At 39.5% G+C, this 19604-nt stretch overlaps 1 protein-coding gene across 3 annotated transcripts in view; it reads left to right on the top strand.

Moving 5' to 3' along the window:
- negr1 (neuronal growth regulator 1) overlaps window positions 1–19604 on the top strand; it is a 148567-nt gene that overhangs the window by 68694 nt on the left and 60269 nt on the right. For all 3 annotated transcript variants that reach the window (XM_047586831.1, XM_047586830.1, XM_047586832.1), the window contains exons 3-4: window positions 139–264; window positions 13174–13305. In XM_047586831.1, the coding sequence (XP_047442787.1) occupies window positions 139–264; window positions 13174–13305 (258 nt within the window). The remainder of the gene's footprint in view (window positions 1–138; window positions 265–13173; window positions 13306–19604) is intronic.

The raw sequence follows: 19604 nt of genomic DNA, 5'->3' as shown, positions 1-19604 counted from the left end.
CTAATCAGGTGGAAAATTTAAGCCTTATTACTTAGCCCCAAATCACTGTAAACCATCCACTACATACAGAAGATATTGGTGGATATACCAGCGGCCTCTGTTTCAAATGCTGATCATTCTCCTCTTTGTCCTTTGCAGTTCCTCCCAAGATATATGACATTTCCTCTGACATCACAGTAAACGAGGGCAGCAATGTGTCGCTCATCTGTACAGCCAGTGGGAAACCCGAGCCAACCATTTCCTGGAGACACATAACCCCATTAGGTGAGTTCAGTTCACCTCTCACATACTTATACTAATGAATGACGAGATGGATGGATGGATGGATGGATGGATGGATGAATGCATGGGTGGATGGATGGATCAAGAGCGGAAATGAAGAGGCTAGGATCAATAGGTGATGCAATGAGGCGTAAAAGCAATTGTATGGATTTGTGACAGTGAGAGGGAGAAATGGCTACCACAGTGTTTTTCTGAGATAAAATAGGACCAGTTTAGATTTACTTACCAGCAATCTTATCTCAGGTCTAAACAGCTAGAGAGGAACAAGGGTAACATAAGGCACTACTGTATGTGCCTAAAATTAGCATGCATCTCCATGCAACCACAAGTCATCTTTGAGAATGTCTGAATCAAACCTTGCAATTAAAAACAAAAATAAGTGGAGTCAAACCATACTGTCCCTCTCTGCCCTGAGTTCATCCATAAGCTGGTGCATCCCACATAATGAGACATGTTGAGCTGCTGGAACTGCAGTTAACCTCACATTTCTGCTGAACCCTACAGTTGACCACATAAGAAACAAATGCTGGCCACAAAGGCATTCAAATCAAATATTAAAGAGTAGCTTGTTGGGACTGTTAAAATGATGAGTAGCTTGTGTTTCCTGAATACATAGCATTTTATTCAACTAATGCGCTATTTCTGACAGAATGTATCTATGATAACTATAAAAATAGCCAGAAATTGTAGTCATCTGGAAATTACACATATATCCCAAAATATCACTGAGATATTTCAAGCCAGCAGCTTGTTCAAGATACTAAATCAAATATCTTGATGATTGAAAAATACCTTTACATTCCCACAGAAATGCTTTTTGCTTTGGCAATATGTAAACTATCAATTAAAGAATAACATTATCCTATAATTTATTTAGGCAGCTCATGTCTGCTGCTTTAAATGTCCCATACTTCCTTTGAAAACTCGTTCCAGAACATTTAACTGTTGCAGTAAGCCCCCACCTACCCACTTCCAGTCCTCCCTCATTTTCATATTAATGGATTAGAGCATGCTGCGCTTATCTGATCGCTGTGAGGATGACTGCATTTATCTTATGGCTGTCAAATCCTCCTCTCTGGCATGCTTGCCCTGATTGCGTTAGGGGAGTTTTCAGAAGATGATCAAAAGAGCCATCCTCAGAGTCCGAGTGGCAGTCACTCATTCTGCTACTTTGAAGTGTCCGCACTTTGAAGTATGCCAGAGAAGAAATGATATGCTGGTCAAATGAAAGGGGTCCAGGACTAAATGTAATCACAGACTGTCTCCTAGCACATCAGAAAAGAACCATTTGCCATGGGATCTTAGAGTCAGTTGTAGTGTGGATGATTTGTCCAAAGAACGTGATACAACTGAACGGTTGTAATAGGCTAATTACCTATCGATGGAATACCATTAACTCTCTTGGATATGCAGAGAAGTCAGCACCAACTGCTGCAAAGGTGGCTTGAATGTTCAATCACAGCATAGGGAGCTAGTTATCTCATTTATGAATGATCCATCAAATAGGAGCAGACCTTGAATGAACTGACATGAAAAGACGTCATGAACCACATTCATTAGATCTGCAAATATCGGGCAGTATATACTGTTTACTCATAATTGATTTATAAAATCAGACCAAATGGGACGTAGGGATTTAAAACTAAGCCTTGGTAAATGTTGGAACTGTCACAGGAATCTTTTATTTTGGTAATAAAATTAAGAAGAACATACATTTTTTCATGTTTGATTTTATTTTCCATTAAATTTAGCGTACTTTTAAGTGTTCTTTTTTACCTGATGCATTATAGTATCAGTATCAATAGCTGATTATTACACACCCGGCACAAATTTCTGGCTCCTTTTCTTTGGCAGGAAAAGTGTCTTTTACTGGCATGAGGCCAAGCAGGTGCAATGGCTAAAGTGACAAACACATCTAAATGGCTAGTTTGATTTTCTGGCCTCACTCTCTTCAACACTCAGCCATTTTGGAGCGGGGGTGGGGATTTTTCGCACTGTAGATAGTTCTGCTGCAGCAGTCAGTGAAGTTTGACAGAATGATAAATTGCCCTGACTGACTGTCAAGTTTCTATTCCCACTCCGACTGTTTTGTGTTTGCATTTTCTCCCCTTTCTCTCCCTGCTGCCAGCCAGCAAACTGCCAGCTAATAATAAACTTTGTGCATCCAGTGAAGTGTGGCCATAAACTGTTTATTGAGACGATAATTTGGCTCAGTATCTGCGCATATAAAGTCAATGCGTGTTCTTCAATTAGACAGAGGCAAACTGAAAAACAGCGAGTATTTCAGAAACACAGATCATCTTTGTTGACATGCTACTGGGAGGAAGAATGGCACCAGCATATGTCAGAGCTTTAATGTGCACAAAGAATTATTGCCATCTTCTGTTGCAGTTTAATTAGCCATGCAAAAGTTGTGCTTGATGGTGAAGTCCTCAATAGTTTGGGAGGACTGCGGCATGATCACGGTGCTTGTGGTGCCCACTCAAGTGCCTCTATCAGATGGTGGGATGTGGTTGATGATGCCCAGTCAATGGTCCATGAACCCTCTGACCTTACTGTTGGTGTACCCTTGAGCAGGGGTTCTTTCCCTGAATATTCCAGTGGTATTTCTCAACTATCATATTAAAAAAGTAATAGGAACTGCCTAGTTTAGTGTGTATCAATGCAATCCTTCCCTCCCCTCAGCTCCTCCTCAGGCTTTCAATGTCATTAAAACATGTTCTGTATCTACTTGTATGGTTAAATAAAATATACATTTTCAACAGGAGGCTCCATTAGACGGAGTACATCGCAATACACCCAGAAGCCACTCTCTCGTTATTAATTTAGCTCTTGACAACCCTGCTTACTTTATTGCTAAAGCTTTCAATGGCACTGGTGACATGTCAGCCTTTCAGAGTAATGCCTATGTGTGGAGTACTGTGCTGTGTTTCCTCACCACTCTTTTATAGGTCATAGAGAGGGTAGTGAAATAGCCTTTAACATAGTCCGTTTGAGTCTGCTTTGGTTTTGTGGATGGCTGGGAAAAATTGCTTTGATAAGCTTTTTCCACTGAGATTTGAATCCATGGAATAGAAGTGTGACCTTTGAAAAGGCTGACTGGAATCCTAGAATACATATTTGATTGTTTCTTGTGATAGGACTCAGCTGGGTTGTGTTTTCCTCCTTCTTGTCCCAAGCAGCTACTGTACATTTATCAATACTGTATGTGTTTTGTTTTGCCTCTTCATTTAGGTGCATGTGGCACATTTTCTGCAAAACACACTGTAAGTAAACAGGCAGCAGGATCATTGACATTGACAATTCAGTACAGCACAACCACCGTAGATCCAATGGAACTCACTTGCTCCGGAATAGTAGTCGATATTTATGTGCATGCTGCAATGAATTATTAAAACTTAACTTTATATCACTGATTTAGTGACTGCTACGTACCTTGACTTGTGTCTGCCATGCCGCACTAGGTGTTGGCAGCTCTTTAGGAGATGCTGAGCAGTTTTTTGGCTGTGTTCACCAGGGATCTTTCATTCGGCAGTGGGTTCCTTTTCTCCTACTTTGCGATGAACTGATGTGCAGTTCAAGGGCTGACACTTGAGCATGCTCTGAACACGATGGGGGGTTAAAGATAAAGAGTTAGGCGCTGCATTTCAAATTTCAGATATCAACAGCAGGAGCCGTGTCTAACACTTACCCATTCAGCTGTTGAACTGTTGAGTATTGCTAACTAAAGAGGTGCTCAATAGCCGCATACTTTATTGGAGTGTCTGTACATGTTTAACAGCAGACCATTACTACATTTACATGTTTTAATAGCAGTTGGTAGCCGGAGATGAATTCTTTCCAAGCTGTGCTTTTTGGCAGTATGTCCCTTTAAATGAAAGTTAAAAATATGAATCATTTTTTACATGAATTTACATTTGTTGAACCTGAACAAGTAGCTGTCAAGGACATTAAATGGATGACTATTTTCATTCAAAGTTTTAGTTTTGTTCAAGCTTTAGTTACATACATTCTTTTGCATTGTACCTGGATTAAACTTATGTGCCCATTGCTTACTTACTTTCTTACTTACTTTGTTTGTTTTTCTTCCCCCTAAATGCTCTGATATAGAATAATTCATGTTCCAGAGATATTTTTATTTAGCCTTATTTACCACCTATTTTTACTTCACATACACACACACACGACTTAATTTCCCAAATATTGGATTCAATACATTTTTTGTATATACATCATTCAGGCATAACATGACCACATTCCTAATATTGTGTAGGTCTCCCTTGTGCCTCGAAAAACAGTTGTGACTCCTCATGTTTGTTCCTAAACTGTTTGTGTGTGTGTGTCAGGCTGCATCCTGCTGGGGATGGCTGCAGCCATCAAGAGTGTCATTGCTGTGGGGTGGGGGTGTCTGGTCTGGTCTAGATGGGTTGTTACGTGTCTAAGTAACATCTACATGAATGCCAGGTCCAAAGATTTCCCAGCTGAAGATTGAATTCAAGATGGTCAATGTCACTGGTTTTAATTTTATGGCTGATTGGGTGTTTGTATACCGTTTAAAGTAATTTGTTCTCTGCATTTAACTCATCGATGTGAACAGACTTGGAGCAGTGGACAACCATGCAAGGCACCCAGGAGGAAGTTTAGTTCTTCGGGTCTTTGCCATGTGCACACTGAATTCACAGTCCCAACCTGCTTCTTTAATCAGTATTACACAGCACCCCCCTCCCCTTTCCCTGGTTTAACTAATGGTTTTGTTTGTCACCTGAGTTTACTCTGTTGCACGCTCATTTTCCAAATTATGTTTAATACTCTTGTCTAAGTATTGTCTATTCACACATTCACAAACATTTCTCTTACTGGTCCAACACCTGAAACTGTGCCTCCCTGTCTACGGTGCATTTGACTAAATATGTCAGCAGAAAATAACAGTGTGGTAATTCTGCGGGTCACGGAGGTGGCAGCACATCCAATCAGACGTGACTTCAGGCCCCTTTGGCCCAGTTCCACTCTCTGGATTTTAGCAGCCTCAGATTGACAGCCATGCAGCGGGTAATGGGTTATGTATCAAGGTGGAGACTATTTTTCAGACGGGCCCTGCACACTGTGTGATTCTACCCCCACCTCTGGCCCACACCTTGAGTTGGGGCCAGAAGGCAGCAGTGCACAATGTAGCAGCGTGGGTTGTTCTCCATTTTCAGGACTTAAAAGGATAAATTGATGTAGAAAATGCTGCTGTATGCTATAATGGATTCTTCAGCGATGCCTGCCCTATCTGTGTATTGCAGCCCTGAAGGAAGTGTACCTGCAGCTCCCTTACACAATGTGGGAAATTGCTTACCGCAACAGCACTTAGCATTGGCACTGAATACGGAATTAACCTTGCTATGATTTCTTTAATTTGCTTAGAGTGACATCTCCCTCTGGTGAGAGGGGCCTCTGACAGTTTCTCAAATATCTCTCAGCATGCTCTCACACATAAATCATGTTTGGTTCCACCGTGGTTTTATATTACCAATGATAGGCTTATTTTTTTTTTCCTGCATGTGTTTTTTTTTTTCTGAATACACAACATGTTACAGGTGTACTATAATGTCAAGGTTGAACACTCAACGTATAATGCTCTTCAAGTATATACCACAGACAAAGGGATTTGTGTTTAATAGCTTCTATGACCTTTATGAAGCCCCCTTCCAGTTGTAATCGATAGGAATGCCATTTGCTGCCACTGCAGGATGATGTAACTAGATCCAATGAGAAAATAATATATAGCTTTTGTTTATTTATTTTATTTATTTATATAAAAAAGATTGCAGCCTAATTTGTGTTTTAATAGGTAAATGTTCACATTTCTTTCATTTCTTAGCACATGACACACCCTGGATCGCAAGGCCAACACAGAAACAAACATCCATTCTGGCTCACACTCACACCTAGGGTCAATTTAGAGTCATCAATTAGCCTAACAAGCATGTCTTTGGAGGTGGGAGGAAAACAGGGTACCCTTACAGTATTTTATCTCTGTTAAATAAATGAAATGACCAGACACATAAGTATTTTGTCACTACAGTAGTCTGTCCACAGTGGTTCAAGTCTAAGCTCACAATCGGTCCTATAGCTCTAAACGTTTTACTTGGCAGCAAACTTGTTTCCCCTTGAGTGTCCAAAGAACTAAACAATATGGTATTGTCTTATTTTTTTGGCCTTCATCCTGGCTTTTCTCAAAACTTTCTTTTTTGCCACTCATTTGTTCACAACATCCTCCAACCACCATTCCATGCAAACGGAAGCATATTTAATATATATAATATTTAATTTAATTTAAAAAAAATATATATTGATTTGGTAGCAAATATAAAGAATCAGAGTATAAGCCATGTTTCTACAATGTTCCCTGCAATTGCAATCAAAATTTTCCAGTGGAAAGTACTTATTGTACCTGCCCGCAGTTCAATCTGCATTCTGTGTGCTCTGCTTGATTGATCTGTGCTTGACATTGATGGCAGAAATTGAAGCTTGAAGCAAAAGATGATTTTTCTGATTTACTTCCAACATACACTTGCTTTCATATTATTATTCTAATGGTTAATCATTTACCTCTTCAACCTCTGTGCGCCATCTTTATGAATTTTAATTACTGAAGATATATAAGTGTATATTTAGCTCTTTGGTTATTACTGTGGGCACTTTACATCTACAGATTCTTTGATACAATGGCTAAACTTGTTTTTAGCAACACAACACATATTTGATGAACAGTAAAAACAGGGATGTGTGCTATAAAAGCATAATAACAGTCTGATATGATTCAGTGGTATTTTGTTGGCATGGCAAAACTGATATAATCATCATGATCTCTTGACTCTAAAAGGTTTCACCAACATTTGACCATCTCTGAGATGTCATTAGAAGTTATTTTTGTACTGAACTCTTGGCACATTGCCCTGTGATTTTCTACCCATGGATATTACTAAAAGGTACTCTTCAACATGGGAGTCACTATTACACCCATTTTCAGGATTCTGCTATTTTCACTGAGCATTGCATTTATTTTATAGCCACATAATTTAATAGATCTTTTTCATACCAGATATTTTGAAATGTATGTATTTAGATAATCTTTCACTTGACTTGAAAGTACTCCATGGTCTTGTCTGACATGCTCCTGTGAACCCAAACCATATCTCCTCTTTTAATTATTCCGCAGCACAGGATAAAAACTTTTGTTGATTTTTTTTTTTTTTTAAATTTTCATTCTTTGATTGTAGATTGTATAAAGATGGGTGAAAAAAAAAAAAAAGTCAAAGCAAGTAGAGCCCCGCCCTGTAACTGGCTGCAGTTTAGGTCAGAAGCTCCCCCTCCTCCATGTTGGTGGATGGGATTTGGGCCAAACTATGATGCTACAGCAGTAGTGCACATGTGAAATAAAAAAAAATTCAAAGATGGTATTTAGGTAGTTGCTATACTGCAGATGCATACTCAAGTGTACGTATGTTTTGTGTTAGTTATTTAATGCTGGCTCCACTCTTAGACCATGGCCAAGGCAAGGAAGTGGGGACACGTTGTCCATATTATATAGAGTCTATGATTCAAATATAGATCGACTGAATGTTTTGCTGATTTACTAGTGGATGAAATACCAGCCTTGAGGCTATGTCTAGCATAGTGCACGTCTGCAGGGACTAAACCATAATTGTATTGACTACAACTTCAAATTCATCACCACATAAAGCTCGCCTAGTACGTCTGATTGGCATAATCGACTCCAAGCTAATATGTTAAATGCAGAGCTCTCACTTCTTAATCGTATGGTCAGCCATGCATAGATGACATATTTGGCACCTATTCCCTTATCATGAAAGCTAGACTTGTTTGTAGCATGAGGAAACTCACTTCAGTTTTTCTCCATTTATTCTTGAGATTTTGTTAGCATTCTATTGCTTTCACATTTCAGTCTCAGTGGTGTCTATACTTAATGTTGTGCTGTCACAAAACCAAAAGTATGCACGAAAAATCGAATACATTTTTAGTCTTGTGTATAGGGCTATAAAATTGGACATCAGAAGGACAGCCTTGGAGAACCAAATCCTATCAACCACTATCAGATGAAACAAGTAAGGATGTTCAGTAGAGTGAAGTAGTCTTCTGCTGGCAAAAAACATTTTTCGTTTGGGTTTTTATTATTTGCTTTTAGTTTAGTTCGAACATTAAAAAGGAAGAAAGATGAAAAAGAGATGCATTAAATGCATATACAGTTGCAAAAGAAACAAAAGACAGAAAAATAAACATATTTCCAATAAGCAACTTAAATTACTGTGAATGTTCAAAAGGAGTGGGGGGAAGAAACACACTTTTATACTAGCTAAACTGAAATAACAACAGTGCGTCTATGGATCTTCCCTGGGTCTATGTGTGCCAGGGTGAGGCAGGAAAATTGTACTTGGATTTGTCACTAGAGCAAATAAGAGCAGTTCACATACTGCCTTGGTTTAAATGAAGGTCAAGAAAAGATAAAAAAAAAATAAAGTAATAAATTATTTGTTGCCTTGATATTTTCAGTCAATGGCACCCAATCTCTTATTGCCCATAAAACCATTACAGGGCAAGTTGTTATTCAACACTGTTAAGCAGAAGTGATGGCTGGTCACGCCACCATCTCATTGTGCATACTTTCCCTTTTTTCTTTTCTGTCTTTTTCTTTTCTTTTTTTTTTTTTTTTTTACATGAAAGTTAGATTTCTCCTTCTCATCTTCTGTAACCGATTATCCACTAGATGTGTCCTCCTCTCAGATGTGTGGATGAGAGGAGACAGGTGTGTTAATGAGGGAGACTCTGGTGATGAAGTTTGTACAGATAATACCGACGTTTACATCAGATCGCTGCTCTCTGACTGATCGTCGCTGGTCGGTCGAAGCAGGACGCTTGTCCTGCTTGCTTGGTCGTTTGGGGCAAAATATTTTCGTTGACACTTGCCATGCAGCGTAAATTGGTCTATAGTCCAGCCGCTTGGGACTCTGCTACATCTCCTTTGTTTTAATAGCCAGTGCCCCCCATGCCTCCCATCTGGTCCTCACGCCTCCCCGGTTGAGAACCACTGCTCTAGAGGGTCACGGGGGAGCCTAGAGCCTATCCCAGCTGTCACTGGGCAAGAGGCAATAAAAGTTAGATTTTTAGAACATAAATTATTTTTCAGGTAATGATTCCTCTAATCAAACCTATTTCCACCAGTGATATGTGATTCATTGTTTTTCTTAGGATGTGAAAAGAAGTTCTTATGCTCTCCTGGGGAGGCTACAGCATTTGATTCAGCCATTTGGTAAATGGTATTGGAAACAGCAAGAATTCTCGGCCTCATGGGTCAGTGCTTTTGATTTCATTGCCCTACTAAAAGACACAAGTGCACACAGTGGATTTGTACGGCCTGCGTATCATAATTCTTCTCTACAGTGAAATACAGTGGAGTTGTGCATTAAAGCCAGTGTTTAGATCAACGGTGTAGTGCAACTATTAAGGGCATTGGGGTGTCAGTTCTTTTACATTACATAAGTAGCCAAATGAAGTTTATTTATGCTGCTCCTTTCTACAGCTGATGTGACAGAGTGTTTCACGATAAAGCATATGCAATAGTCGTGTGGGCCGTGATGTGTAGTATTGATCACTATGTTCATTCAGCAAGCAAGACAAAGTGCACCCACTAATGGTCCTTAATAACCCATAAATGCTCTGTTTTGCAAGATGTGGACATTCATACCTGACTCTAGTGGTGCCAGATGCAGTTAACACGAGTGTACTAACACACTCGCCAGTTGCTGCACATGTTAGCAGTGGGATTTCCTTCTGTGAATCGTGTATTGAATGCCACACATACACATGGATGCAAATAAGTACATTTAGAGCAGTTAGAGATTTGTAAAAATTCATGCCTGCAGACAGCTCTCAGAAATAAATTTAAAGAGCTTTTAATTCCCCTTTATGACAACACATGGGATGGTTTACAGGTCTCACACTACAATTTTTGTCTTCCTTCCAAAATGTTTTTTTTTTTTTTTTTTTTTACCGTTAAGAATCATCACCATAAACCGTAAGGATTCTCCCCAAAGAAAAGTCAACTTAAATCTTAATGGTCTAAAATAACCACATGTCACAAATTGTGTGACATAGATAAATGAATGTGGACAATGTAGACACCAAACAGAGGGAGAGACATGCCCACAGACGATGTAACACGTGACAAGAAATATGACAAGAAATATATAATAGTATTTTCTATGCACTATAAATTACAAGGTATACCATAAATGCATATGCCTGTGGCTTCACTGTCGTTTTGCACATTTCTGAGCTCGATGTAATGTCTCTTACCAGGCAGCGAGGTGCTTGCTTAACAGGAGACCTACTTATTCAGTGGAACAGATAATTTCGGATCCCTCTGCATCTGTCATAACTTTAATTCAGGCAGTAACACTCAGGGTGTAGGTCTCAGCCGGGCCACTGCACAGGCAATGACTTTCATTGAAGCTACAGTCAGAACAATTTACACATCAGTCATATTGTAGAGGTTTCATTTATTTAAAATATAGTAAATTATTCAGGATTGAAGAAGCCACAATTGAAATCTGTCCCTCAGTTGCATCGATTAGTAGGTTCCCAAAGATTCTTGACATTGTGAAAAAGCTCAAATCCCCTGGGTAGTCAGTGTGTACATATATAACAGAGGAAGGCATGACATTACTCTATTACAATGTATTCCCTTATATTAAACTAGTCTGTAGAAATCCTTGTTATTTATGACATCAAACGTGCTCTGCACCACATGATCACTATATTGACACACTATACTGCACACCTCCTCCTACCTTAGTGAGGTTCAATTATAAAACTGTGTGCACCCACTGAAAATGCTTCTTCCGTGGTGCAAAGCGCAGCCATGTGCCATACACTGCCAAAAACACAGAGGCCTTTTAGTTATGTCTCCTTCCCTGTGCTCTGTGGTATATTAACAGGTCTGTTTTTCAGACACATCCGGTCCTTGTTTATGGATCAGTTTTTCAAACATTTTCTTCTTTTTTTTCTTCTTTTCCTGTTGTTTGTGTAGCCACGAATATCTTTTCCAAGATTCTTGGACTCCATTGTTACCACAACAGCAGTGTGTGAGGAAAGACAGGAAAGCTCATTATCGGCAGTGCCTTCAAGTTTTTTTTGACATAGTGGTTATAAGATAAAAAGCCACCAGGGTTGCAGAATACGGAAGTGGTCTTATATAAGACTTGCGCTCTCTTGGGATGGGAGAATGGCAGCGATTTCACTGCTGAAGCATGTATTGTCTTGATTCTGGCTCCTCTTTTGTGAGATATTGCTGAGTCAGTGTCGGGTCTCCATGGCTTTCTGAACAGCATGTTGAGCTCAGTTTTGCTTGATGGTGCACTCTGTTTGATCCCCATGCCTTCCAAATCCGACCGTGCATCTTCTACCCAAACCCTCATTACCACCCTGAAAAGCTGAATATAAATAGATTTCACACTGAGCACCACTGGTTTGGAAATTAATTGTGGTCTGGGGAGAATATTGCCACAGTCTCACCAAATGTACACAAAGCTGCCTGCTGAGATCCTGTAACCATTTATTATGCACATGCGCACGGTTAAATGCTATATCTAACTTTAGAAGTAATTATTAATGCCTGATATGTATGATAATTTAACAAATCGCTGATGAACATAGCTGTTAATATTTGTAATCAACTGCAGGTGGTTTATTGGCTGTCATTATCGAGACTTGGACTTAAATCTAGCAGATTATGCCACTCAGGGGTGAATCATTTTATTTGGTTTCACTGTAGTCAGTTTTATTATGTTAAATCAAGCTTCAACTCATGATTATTTTCAGTGCTGATTAACTGATTTATCATTTTGTCTAAAAAATGCCAGTGAAATTGTGTAAAATGCAGATCATGAACAATTCATATTGGAAGATATTCAGCTTTAATCATGACAAAGAAATGCATCAAATTCGCCGTGAGAAGCTGGAACCATGGAGTCCCTGATAAATGACTTAAATGATGAATTGATTATTAAATTAGTTGTCAATTAATTTTCTATCCATCAGTGAACAGGCTATTCATTGCAGCTCTAATGTTGAATAATACAATGGGTGCCATACCAGTAATGTTGATTGACACAAGCTTCATTTACATTCTTTTGTTGTGGATAAAAGTGTTTAAAAGCTACTGTTTACTTTCCAGCTTTTGTTGCACTCACACAGACACACTCTAGCGTACAGTTGCGCATCTATTAGATTTAAAGCAATTGAGAAGAATTCACTTCTCCTAAATGTATCAATGCATTTTCTATGTGAGCTTGAGTCTATCCACTGTTTCTGATAATATTTAGTGTAACAACCGTTGAGTGGACATATTTGTGTGTATTTGCACTCTTCGAGTGCACCACACTCCTGCCAATATGTCTGTCATGGCGCTTTGCTGCTCCTGCCTTTGGCGCTGCTAGCTAACTATAAAGTGCTGACATGTGCATTGAGGTATCAAATCTGTCTGTCTTCCAGGGCGTAGCTCTAACAGCTTGGTCTGGGGTTGAACAAATGGTGAGTGAATGCCTGGGAATACACCATCACTCCTGCCACTATATCAATATGAGTAGATCAATTCTCTGCTCATCAGCTGCTATTTTCCGATGCAAGGAAGGTAATTAGGAGTTCAATACGATGGCTAATCGTATTGCATTTTCTACTCAGGCTTAAACTTGTTTGCTGTTTACTTCAAATGAGAGTTATCCCCACACTAACCATAGGCTACAGACTACTGAGTGTGTGCATGTGTGTTGTGTTGGTATTCTGTGCTGACACAGTGTAAGCACTTTGCCTCTATTTTTCTATTTCCAGCCAGGAAGTATGACAGTGGCGAATATCTTAACATCACCGGCATCACAAGGGACCAGGCTGGAGACTACGAATGCAGTGCTTTAAATGACATTGCCTCTCCTGACACCAAAACAGTAAAAGTCACAGTCAACTGTAAGTACATCTCTTTCTTCTTCTCTGGTTTCCTTTTTTTTCTTCCGGCACACTGGCCTCCCAAACTTGTGAAAGACACCGGGGCAGCCTGCAGTGATACCGGTGTCACGTCCCTGACGGTGCTCTTCAAGAAAGTACGCCTTCTAGAAGTTTGAAAAAGTGGGAAGCTGAAGCTTGAAGTTCCTTAATATTTAATGCGAGAATTCCCTTTTCGTCTGCGCGTGTAGGTGATTAATTCACACTAAGGAAAGGTCTGACTGTTCTAAGCACTATTCCATTATGCAGGTAATGAGTCTTTCAAAAGTGTGAGGAGACAGTAATGAGGAGCCAGGGCAATAATGAATGATACTGGGCTTTAGCTGTCGTGGTCACATGGAAATCAGGGCTTGTAAGTAGGAGCTGGACCGAGTCCTTGACAATTATTGCCATCCCTCTATTTTTAAAAGTGCTCCTCTACTTCCCTGTTATTCATGGAGGTTTCTGCGTAGATGCCCTGTGCTAAATCTCACTTTTGGCAGAGCTTAGGCAGTGAGCAACACAGACAGAGGACCGGAAATCAAAAAGGCTCCTCCTGGCCCAGTTACTGACTCATCTCCTGAAAGCTAATTGTGCAAGTTTTCTAATTCAGGTTTTAAGGAATTAAGTTATTTCATTCTGTCCAATAATGCATGTACTCTATTTCCACCTTTCTGTGTTAAGACACCGCTCATTCTGGCTTTGTTATAAAACCAAGTCTTGTGGCCATTATTTCTGTGTAATGCCTGCCTCTAATGAGCTGGGCCTGAGTGGAGCTTTAGAGGCCAGTTATTTATAGCTCTATTGAGACGTGAGTTCAAGGATGAAAAGTGTTCTGACAACCGTCAGTGTCTTTATGTTACAGAACAAAGGCGATACTCTCAGTGATTGATAAGGCATGTCATTGTCAGGCGCTGAATTTGAAAGTGAGACAGCAGGGGTATGTGGGTTGGGTTTCCAAAAGTGGGTGAATTCATTAGGAAGACTTCACTTTGCTGTCAGACAAAGTCACAACAGCTTGAGCACCAGAGCGACACTTTGGATGGGAGTGTTCTGTAGCTGGTCAAGTGTTGAGGCAAGTATTTGTCTGCTGGCCGGAGCTATCTGAGGCTGACAGAGCTGCAGACCTGTTCCTGTCATTGACCACATACTTATTCTTTGTTATTGATCTGTACAACTGAGGAGAATGGTCCATATTTCTTTTGGCAGCTCCTTTAATGTTATTCCATAAATTGGTTTCAGAAAACTGGTTGTGCTTTCGATTTAATATTTCATTTTTTACATAACCCCTTGTTACAGCAGAGATCGAGTGACTTTGCTTCCAGGGATGACTCCAGGATTTTTTTTCAAATGAGATGGCACAATAGAGACCAAGAGCCAATCAGAGGGGGGGGCATGAGAAACCAGAAAAATCAATCAGAAATAAATGTAGTAGGAAAAACCTGAGGGCATGCCGATCTTTAGGCTCTCAAGAGAGTGCACGCAGTATTCACTGACTGTGTAAGAACAAACCCTTCCTACCTTCCTTACTCCTAACTTTTGAAGCCTAGTGCATTCTGTCTGGCAGTTGCCATCTTGGCAGTGCCTGATCTAACTGCTGACAAATCCAATAACGGTCAGAGAGGTAGAGCTGAGGCTACCGAGTCACAGCTAGACCTCACAACCTGTGAGGTCACACAACTGTCACTCAAAACGACCACACCCTAAATTATGCATCACTTTAAGCTGTGATATAATTTGAAGTTTTATGAGAGTGAGTTATAGAAAAATAAATCTTTTGCACAGTTGTTATAAATGAGAAAATGAGGTATAGAAACCAAGATGATTTTTTTTTTGCACCAGGCTGTTTATTGCCACTGTAAATTTGAGCATTCAAGTAGCCATTTTGGCTTAGTGGTGACATATGTCACTTTGAATATTGAATAGCAGTTTTCCAAGGACAAACAGCATTTGTATTAAACAATAGAAAATCACTGAAGTGTCTCCTAATTGCTACCTGTAGAATACATTTGCTGCATATGTATCTGTTTATGCTTAAGTTTTTCAAAATCATCATTGTCTGCGGGCATGTATCTCCTTCTATCTGAAAATCGTTCTATTTTGATTCCTTTCGCAGTTCAAGCATCTCTCTGATCCAGTGGCGTTGAATGCTGGGTCAGAGCTATTTACAGGCAGCAAAAGAGATGTAGTGCTGCAAAATGCAAGCAACCTAGAACAGAAACTCCAACCAGCGGCCTGAATCTATATAATATAGCTATTAGAACACTATTAGAACTCCTTGTTATCTACCAGCTAATGTGAACTACGTTTTAGCTAGCTAGTGAAACTACCTGAAGTACTAGCAAACATTAACACTAAACAGATTTGTGTTTCATCTACATTCTATGCTTTACCTCATCTTACAAAAAAAAATATTTAAGCCACCAAATGTCATACTGTCATAATCCCACTTTTTTATAGTTTAGGATTTCCTTGTTCTTTCATTTTTCATAACATTTCTGTTGTGTCTAAGAAATAGACTCTAATAGAAAAGGAAAATACATAAACATAAACTGACACACTGGATCTCCTAATGAAAAATCAGGTTATGTATCACGCCCAAACAAACAGCAACATGCCTGTCTTGGACACATTAAATATAATTCTAAAACAGACAGTTTGTTGGACAGTGTTATCAACAGCAGCAGCAGCAGCAGGATGATGAGCGTATAGTCCGAAATGAGATTTGAAGAGTCAGTGTCGTTTGAAAACCATTATCTTGAAAAGCGATTCTTTTCTTGGAATTAAGTAGCTCTGCCTTTTCTAAGGTCGATGATAATGCATTTTGAAAATAATCCAGTAAGTCTTAAAAGGATTTTGTGAGTCTGAGAAGTAGAAGAAATACCTTAGTTTACATGAAATAATTAGAATTATTAACGATTGAGATGCTATACAAGGTTGAGTTCTTGCATCAGACACCAGGTTGTGCACTGAATCATTATTGATCATATTATTCTGAACAGACAGTCCATCTAATTAACAGTCACATTTATTGGTGAGCCATCATGTAGAGATGATCGCAACAATTTTAGAGACTGAGATCCAGTAAATATAAAGTATTCTGATTACAGTAGACATCTGCTTCTAGACTGGAGAGAGATGTACTGGAGAATAAAAGGGCAAATGGACCTTTTAACTGGACCCCCCTGATTGTCTGAGCTCCAATGGTTTGCCATATGTGCTTTTAATTTCGCATTTAATTTGAATATTTAGATTTCTCTGCTTTCTGCTGCTGTGTGTTGCTGCATGTATGTATTTACAGTGTGTCAAAGGAAGCTGTGTGACACACAGTGTGCTGTGGGCAACAAACAGGACATCAGTAGGTCTTCTAATATTTTAACAAAATCCCAAATTACATTCATGCACCTGAAAACATCATTGTAAGATTCAGACATTAATATAGCAGGCTTCATTGCCGCCTGTGTTACATTCATTGTTGTAGTTTGACATTTCAGTTATGTTAGAGAAGAAAGTTGATGATCAAAGACACTCAATCTAAGGCTTTGGAGCTCGCTGAAGTTTTCATTATAGACCAGTGTCTGTACATAAATGTAAGAACCTTAAACCTCATTCACTGTGAACTGCAGTAACTTCACTTCCTGCAATGCATCCTTGACATGTACCGTTATGTATCTTTTAATGTGCAAAAGCATATTCCCATATCGCGTATACTCCACTTTATGTTCCACTTGAGCATCAGAAAATATGCAAAATTAAGCTGTAAACCTTAGAGACAAGAAATCAGTTGGACTTACCCAAAGCTTTGGTAGGTTTTCTGTGATTGATACATCCAGTGCACGTGAACATAAAATGTTGAGGGGAACAAATCTGCTTTCTTTTAGCTGTTTGGAGGAATCTGACAAGATGTCAAAAAACAAATATCATATCCATGTGTAATGTTTTTGGTTTCACTTCTTCAAATTTCATTCCAAACCTACCTGCAGCGTTTTTCTTTTTTTGCCTAGGGTTTGCAGGTGTGTCTGCATGTGGTGTTCATCTCTACAGCTTTAGTTATAAATATTTCATAACTCTTGAGCTATGGCCAGCATGTGGCTTCACAGAGTAAGAGTTTTCTGGCCTCGCAAGCACCTCACAGATGAAAGGTCCTGTGTTTTATCGCAGCTGTTTAGCATTCGAAGTGCAATGCAACTATGAGACCGGCATACACAAAACATGTCACAAACATTAAAGCAGTAGAACTTTGGTTGTTGGTTCCTTCAGATGGCAGCAAAAAGTAAAGGTTAAAGGCAAAACTTTGCCATTTTGTGTTGTGTGGCTTTAAATAGTTTTTTTCTTGTTTTTTCATTAAAGCCTGCACATCACTCTTTATCCTGATGACACATGTGTTCATTTTCAAAGATAAGAACGCAGAATAAATGAATTAAAGTTGTCCACTGGAGCGGCTGATATGTCCACAGCAGGCAGAGCTTGAGCCAGCTGGTGGCCACTCTTCACTGCCTCCGCTCCACCCTGCCGCAATGCTCCCTCTGTGAAGTAAAAAGAGAAAGCATTTGGATCACATCCCAATCTACTGTATCATTCATGCTCTGCTGTCACACATCAGGCTATATTCACCAGGCGCCCAGGGGTGCAGGGTACGGATGAGGACCGAGTGTATCAAATTTTGAATCAAGATAAAGACGTTTACTGACATGGAAACTCAAACAAGAGAGGATAATTACGGGAAGCAGGAAGCAAGAATTTTTACATTATTCAAATGATTGTGTGGACAGGAGTGCATATAGCTTTTTTTTAATAGCTTTTTTGGGATATTGTGCAGCAGTCCTCTGTCAGTCAGCAGCATGCCATGCGCTGTCTCACATTACCATCTCATCACATAGCATAACGACAGTATATATCTCTTTTTCCTTAGAGCCATTTTATTCTGAAATAATACGTTAAATAGTTGTTGTTGCCGTGCAGTGACCCAGTCACTAGTATTAGAATTGATACCCAGTTTCTATTGCTAACCAAGTCATAAACATCAATTAGTCTTGACTGCACTGTTTCTCTCTTATCGTTAAAATAAGACAACAGGATTGAGTGACTCTGACATTTCATAGGTTAACTGACTAATTAAATACCAAACTGTTTCTTTCAAAACAATGTCTTTTTTTTAAGTGAAAGTATAGTTGACCTCTGGGCTAATTGCAGATTAAGACCACTAATTAAAATAAGCAAACTGAAGTAATGAAAATAAAATTAAGCCGTAGCATATTTGCAGTTTTAATAACACCAGGGCACTAAGCCTGCCATTTGGCTTTCGATGATATGATGAGTTAGAGGCAGAATGTTTTAAGCATTGTCACTGTGTAAGCATTAGCTCTGGTACATGTAGCCACGGCTTGAATTTCTCTCAGTGCAAAAGGCTACCTTGATCAGACAGCATTAGTTGAATTACTGGCCTGAGTGGGCTTCTTGCCTTCGGTGATAAATGAATGGCGACTGAATACTTTTATCAGCTAAACCTGAATGATGGCAGTCATCCAGAAGGTCACACTAGAATCAGATTGTCTGAAAAGCCAAGCTTGGCAAAAGGATATTTCTGTTGTCATTTTACCCGATGAAATTTGATCCCCAACCTACTTTTCAAATTTACATATTCATCTTCACTGCGGGTGGGTGCCGTTATTGGCTGAAATTCACACTGCACAGTGTGGCTCCAAAGCATAAATATCACATCTAGGTGGCTGAGTTGGAGGGATGAATGGGAAGGAAACCACCATGGAAGAACCTCCGCCTGAGATAAAAAGCCGGTGTTTGATTAATTAATGAAGCCACCTTGTTGCACAATGGAGGCATCCACCACTAACACTACAGATTAAACAATAATAGAAACCTCTTTCTTTGTAAGGATGAGAAATCAGATGTGTTTGACCTTGCTTTGTAGTTCAGGAAGCTCTCCACACAGAGCTGTCTGCTCTTCTGAATGAGTGAGACTTGAGTTTGAAAATCGTCGTGTTGCAAGATGAGATTTGACAGTTTGCACAAACTTTAGTCACACGTGGAGGGACCACAGACAACCAACTGTCTTGTTGTGCTACACTTAATTTGCTCGTCACTGTTTCAGATGTTTCAACTAAAGCTGTTTGAAGTGGCTCCAGATGTTTTGATTGTGTCTCTGTCCGTGTAATAATCACAAAGCTGCCACAAGCCAAATTGCAGGGAATAAATGTGTAAAGAAGACGGATTAGTGGAACCCATGTTAACACAGCAGATGTTTAAATTATTGATGTGGTAGAGGA

Source organism: Mugil cephalus, chromosome 6 (assembly GCF_022458985.1).
Source record: "Mugil cephalus isolate CIBA_MC_2020 chromosome 6, CIBA_Mcephalus_1.1, whole genome shotgun sequence".
Classification (NCBI taxonomy): domain Eukaryota; kingdom Metazoa; phylum Chordata; class Actinopteri; order Mugiliformes; family Mugilidae; genus Mugil; species Mugil cephalus.
This window is presented reverse-complemented; position numbering and strand designations above follow the sequence as displayed.